General features: G+C 40.3%; 1 protein-coding gene across 2 annotated transcripts in view; it reads left to right on the forward strand.

Moving 5' to 3' along the window:
* spon1b (spondin 1b) overlaps positions 1 to 3,517 on the forward strand; it is a 73,984-nt gene extending 70,467 nt beyond the window's left edge. For both annotated transcript variants that reach the window (XM_054776211.1, XM_054776210.1), the window contains exons 14-16: positions 47 to 205; positions 2,682 to 2,933; positions 3,014 to 3,517. In XM_054776211.1, the coding sequence (XP_054632186.1) occupies positions 47 to 205; positions 2,682 to 2,933; positions 3,014 to 3,177 (575 nt within the window). In that variant the 3' untranslated portion in view covers positions 3,178 to 3,517. The remainder of the gene's footprint in view (positions 1 to 46; positions 206 to 2,681; positions 2,934 to 3,013) is intronic.
* Positions 3,518 to 6,000: the final 2,483 nt, after the last annotated feature.

Below are 6,000 nucleotides of genomic sequence, written 5' to 3' on the forward strand. Positions count from 1 at the left end.
GCTGACTTTGTCGACTGACTGATTCCAATAGCGTATGTCTCTACAGACACCATCCCATGCATGCTGTCACCATGGTCTGACTGGAGTGACTGTAGCGTCACCTGTGGACGTGGCCTACGGACCCGCCAGAGGATGCTGAAGTCCGATCCTGCACAGTGCAATGAAGAGTTGGAGCAGACTGAGAAGTGCATGCTGCCTGAATGTCGTAAGTGACTCACTATCCCAGTTTTTACATTTGTTCATAGTCATTCAGAGTTAAATTGGAAAATGTTCTTGTTGAGAACTGGTTCCCAACATTTCAAATTTTTGGAGTCAGTTTCTAATTTTACGAACAATATTTACCAAACATCGAGGAGCCCTAGGCTGTGGGCCTCTTCAGACCTCACTGTTGGGTTTATAAGGTCATGTTACTTCTAAACTAAACAAAGTCGTTGCCAATAGACCTGTTCTTCTTTGTTCCAAATGAGAATCAATAAGACCGTCGATAAAGAACTAAATCATTAGCAGAATCTAAAATGGAATTGTAAAAATCTTATGCATTGCCATCTTTACAAATGAGAGACATCCTAAGTTCTTTTGGAGCAAATAATAACCGTTTTCAGTTTTTAAAGCTGAACATTTACTTTAAAAGCCAAACAGTGCGTGTAATATTGCTGGTTAAACAGTAGCCACCAGGAAAGTAGCTGTAATCTTCCACCTCCTCCTTCCGCACAAAAAACGCTAGTGTTCTTCTTCATTGTCGGAACCGAACATCCCCACAATTCCCTCGCCACACACCACGCCAGTCTCACTCTCTCTTTCATTGTCGCTCCTAGCGCCACCCCCACCCTCAGGCAAATAGTCCTCAGGGCTGTCCTCCCCACCACCCAGCAGTACAGCCCCCCAAAGCCCGCCAGCGACAGTGGACCTTTCGACATTGCTCCACACTGCCAAGATTCACCGGCAGACCCGAGCCAAAGCCACCAGATTGATTGCCTTGAACCTGAAAGCTGCATTGCATGCACCGCTCCACGGAGCGCAAAATGACTGCTCCAAAGTACACAAGATGTTGTGAGACCAGAACGTGACAACAAATTAGCCACATCACTGAATAAGCCACAGGGTTCAAAGCGTGACAAAAAAGTAGCAGCTTATACACTGGAAATATAGCTAATTATTACTTCAAGATACTTGTATTACTGCAAAGATGTTTATTAATTTATATATTATTGGAAAGTCATTTGTGAGTCAAAGTAACATTCACCAATAATGGCCTGAAATGAAACTGAAAGGAGAACTGAAACAGACGCAAATAAACTGGCAAAGCCTGCATCCTGCAGCTGTAGTTCCCATCGTTTATTTACACCCAACTTCCACGAAATCAGTGGGCATCTTGAAACCCTCGGTAACATTGAACATGAGACAGACGTCATTTATTGTTTGACTTCCGTGATTCTTACTGCTTAGAGGAAGTCCAGTGTAGCTCACTCGCTTCTGTCGATATCATACCATACCTGAGTCATAACGGCTTTACATAGGGGGCTGTGGGGGATATGTAAACAAACAACCGCGACTAGACTACTAAATAATTTGCGGTTGCTTGCAAATATAAAAAAATACGTTTTTTTTTTGTTTTTGTTTGTTGTTTTTTTTTGTTTACCCGAATTTAAAATGAACCCCCATATGGAGACAATGTTTATATATTATTACATATTATATTACATATTATTCCTGTGTTTTTTGTTAAAATATATTTCTATATCAGAAAAGAGGTTATTTCTATTTCATAACACAAACAAAAAAAATCAGAAAAATGTTAAATGATTTTAAAACTTGTCCAAAGTCACTCTCTTTTATGATTCATATTTTTCACAGACGAGAGCATAGTGAATTGTATGAAAGTAAGAAAAAAAAGTGAAGGATCATGACCATGGATTTTAGTAGAAAAAGGGATGGGATGTGCAGTTAAAATTAAAATCTCTTTCTAGAGGAGTAAAACCATGCATTGCTATAGGGGAGTGCTGAGCCAGGGTGCAGAGTAGAATTTTGTCCCAAAGGCAATGAGAATTGGAAGGGGAAAAAGTACATTTAATATAGCTAAAAGATAGAGAATAACGTATCAAATCGTTTTTAAGGGACGAAGGTTGCGTTACTTGAAGGAATGGGAGAATCTCCCCGCTTTTTCATTTAAAATATAGATGTTCTGCGAGCCTCTTCATCTGCTTTATACACAATGTATGCTGTGCCAATGTAGTCCAGATGTGAGTGGTAAGATGGCGTCTCTGTGGCGTGTGACGTATGAGCTATCCACATATATTATACAGATCAGTGAGTTAAGCCACACTTTGTAGTCTTTGTTGGTACGCGCCGCCTTCTTCTTCATTGGTGTTTGCGGTTATTTCTTCCGGTTGGTGGACAGGGCATTGAAACTAGGAATGGAAATTTAAAAATTTGAAGGATCCTGGGAGAATGTTTGTCCCAGTTGCCATCGATGCTGGAGACTGGATGCTCAACCCTAGTAGAGAGGTTCATGGCTGGTGAGGCACTGACTCTTTTGCAGGTTTTTACGTTTTAATGTCCTCATTTGAACAATTAGTTTGTGATGGTAGACTTTCACTGCAAATTTTCATCTTGTTTTTTCCTTAGTTGTTACAAATGACTTAAGTGTGTCTCTCTGTATGCACGATGTACATTTCTTCCAGCCATCGACTGCATGGTCTCAGAGTGGTCGGAATGGTCTGAGTGCAACAAGTCTTGCGGTAAAGGACACACCATCCGAACTCGCATGATAAAACTGGAGCCACAGTTTGGAGGAAGTGCTTGTCCCGAGACCATCCAGAGGAAGAAATGCAAGATCAGGAAGTGTCGATCAAAACCAAAAGACGAGAGGGGTGAAGGCAAGAGGAGAAGGAGGGGTAAACAGGGAAGAGATGCAGTTTTGGAAGAACAGGCAGGTCGGTGATGAGCTGATAAGAAGTTTGATGTGCCACATGGTACGTGAGATGCTACTCTGATTTCTTTTTTTCCCCAAAAGGATGTGGGATGCAGCCATGGACCGGCTGGACAGACTGCACCAAACCATGTGGAGGGGGCATCCAGGAGCGTTTCATGTTGAAGAAGAAAAGAGCTAAAGGCGCAATGTTGGCCAACTGCAAGGACCGGAAGGAGATACGCGCCTGTAATGTTAATCCCTGCTAGGGGGTGCTGTTGAGTTATACAAGTGTTAAAAGAGGGTATATGTATGTCACTATTGATGTATTTGATAACAATGACATGGAGGAATGTTGATGTTGTGTGTACAGGGCAGGTGACGGATGGATGTATGGTTGGTCATTATGACTTAGTGAGGTGACTCAAAGAGCAGAAGGAAGCCAGAATAGGTGAGGTGAAGCCTGTGTATAACATTAGCTCACAGGCTGATTGATTTTTTATTTTTTTTTACTTTAGAGCACTACACAATTATTAAGTAATAGCGCTGTAGTTTTCATGTATTTTGGTCATTTTTGCATCTACGGCATGAAATAAATCTGAAAAACAGCTGGGATAAAATTCATCTTGCACATTTCTCAGAATAATCAATCTGCTTTAAGTGGAAACCGTCAGCTTTTTCACTGGAGCTGTCGCTAAAATATGTTTTTCCTCTAAAAATGGATGAACGAGTGTACACAATCTGCACTTGACACCTATGGAGGTGGTCCGGCTGTCAAAAAGGAGTCGAGGCAGTCGCAATTACAATGTTTTGCAGTACCACTAGTTTAGTATGTAGCACAGAGACAGGAAGTAACATTTATACTTCTCATCTTATGTGAGAATTTTTCCCATTTTCCAGCATTGTCAACTAGCCATATGACATTACATGCAAAATAATTTCATGCTCAGTGTGGAAATAATCCCTTGCTGATTTTGTAACTTGACCCCTTATAATTATATGAACAGTCCATATTTTTGATAAGTTTAATTTAACAGAGACAGACAACATATAAAAAAATCCAGAAAACAAATAAATATGCGATGCCCAAGCAAAAATTGACTTGGTGGAGGAACACAGAGGTTAGACATTTCTTGTAGTCACCAGGTTGCACACATCCGAGGGTGGATTTTGGTCCATTCCTTTTTAAAGATATTCTCTGAATCCTTTTGGCTGCCTCCTCAGATTTTCGAAGGGTTTAAGGTCTGGAGACTTTAGTTTACGTTGGAGTACATCTTATATTTAGAGTTCCACAATTCAATGTCTGAAAAGGAGTAGGCAAGAAAAGCTTACATCATCCTTCACCTTTGAATATCACAGCAATCACGGATTAATTTGTTCACTTTGTTAATTCAATATACACAATCCACAAAGTGCTAGGGGCAGCGGGGGCCCCGGGCCTAGGAAGACTGGCTAGGCAACTTCAAGATCTCAACGTGCTTCTTCTTGTGCCACTCATTTGTCGTCTTGGCCGTATATTTTGGGTCATCGTCATGCTGGAAGACTCATCTACGGGCCCATCTTCAGTGTCATCCAAGATTTCGTTGGTACATGCCAGTCAGTCAAGGCGGTGAAGTCTTCCCCAAGACGGAATGTTTCCACTTACATGCTTGAAGTGAGGATGATGTTCTTTGTGTGAGCATTTCTCTTCCTCCTTACAGGTCGAGTCCAGTTGGAGTATGTGAGTCTAGAACACCAAAGTGAGTTACCAATGCTTTTCTTGGCAGTTGTGGTCCCAACTCGCTCCTCTCTTGTAATTCTGAGCTCGATCTCTCACTTTTGTCAGAATCTCCCTCACCTTTCTCCGATGTTGCAGGGAGCTCCAGAGTGAGCGCAATTGACTGTTACTGTGTATTTCTTCCACTTTGAAATGATCACACCGACAGTGGTCTCTATCTCACCAACACTGCTGAAGGGACAGGACTAATTTATGCGCGGGATTTTGTCAGAATACTCGCTAGTTTGTTGGACGGTGAGATATATCACATAGAAATTAATTTATAACTTGCATTTAATTCATGTTGTCTCTCTGTTAAAATAAATTACCATAAAGGGGTAAACTTTCAAAATAAGCAATTCACTCCACTTTAAAATGGTCAGATTACGCCAAGTATGCAAAAATGGGCACCATTCTTTTAAAATGTTACGGCAACTTTCATTTGTTAATGCCGGATGGATGTTGAAATGAAATGTTAGTAGTTAGAAATCACGGGAAGGCAATTAAATATTGACAGTTTTATTGAAGCACAGTAAAACCATACCTTGTCATGTTTATCTGGAAACCAACCAACATTTCTGAGTAACAAACGTACTGACTCCAGGTATACAAGTATATACTGGTCATACCAGCTAATGTAGCATTAGAACTGCAACAGACAGTATCTGCATGTGCCAGGGCAAGTTAGCTATCATCCAAAGTCTGCCTGACAGACTTTGCCAGTCTGTGCCTCAAAAATGTCATATCATACACATTGCTGTGTTCTGAATGCTAAGATAGGATTTTGTCTTGAGAGTATTCAAACGTGTCGGACAAGGAGAGCATACTGAAAGTTTGCATTGCGTTTTTTATTGGCGGTGCAAAAAAAATGATCTTAACATTTGTTGCTGTTTCGATGAAATGGGCGATCAAAGCTCTCATGACTGCAGGCATTTTCCACCAGTGAGGTCGAGAGATTTGGCAGCCGTAACAGTTTGTGTTTGTTGGTTTGCAAGCCTCTTGTTGCTTCTGTGACAGTTTTGTATGAAACCACATTTGCAATAAAAGGGGAATGTTGAAATATTGTTTTTGTCATTGTTAATACAACCATTTGTATTAAGTCATTATTTATTATTTGCTACTTTTTAAAAAGAGTTATATACAGTCATGGAAAAAAAAATATTAGACCACCCTTGTTTCTTCAGTTTATTGATCCATTTATATAATTTAATCAATTATATAAATATAATGATAACAAATATAGTTCATAAGAGTTTAACGGAAGAGCTGATATCTAGGAAGTTCCATGGTTTTCTTGATGATAACCAAAATCAATTAAATAGCTCTAGCATTGTAC

The sequence above is a fragment of the Dunckerocampus dactyliophorus genome, chromosome 5, assembly GCF_027744805.1.
Source record: "Dunckerocampus dactyliophorus isolate RoL2022-P2 chromosome 5, RoL_Ddac_1.1, whole genome shotgun sequence".
In the NCBI taxonomy this organism is placed as follows: domain Eukaryota; kingdom Metazoa; phylum Chordata; class Actinopteri; order Syngnathiformes; family Syngnathidae; genus Dunckerocampus; species Dunckerocampus dactyliophorus.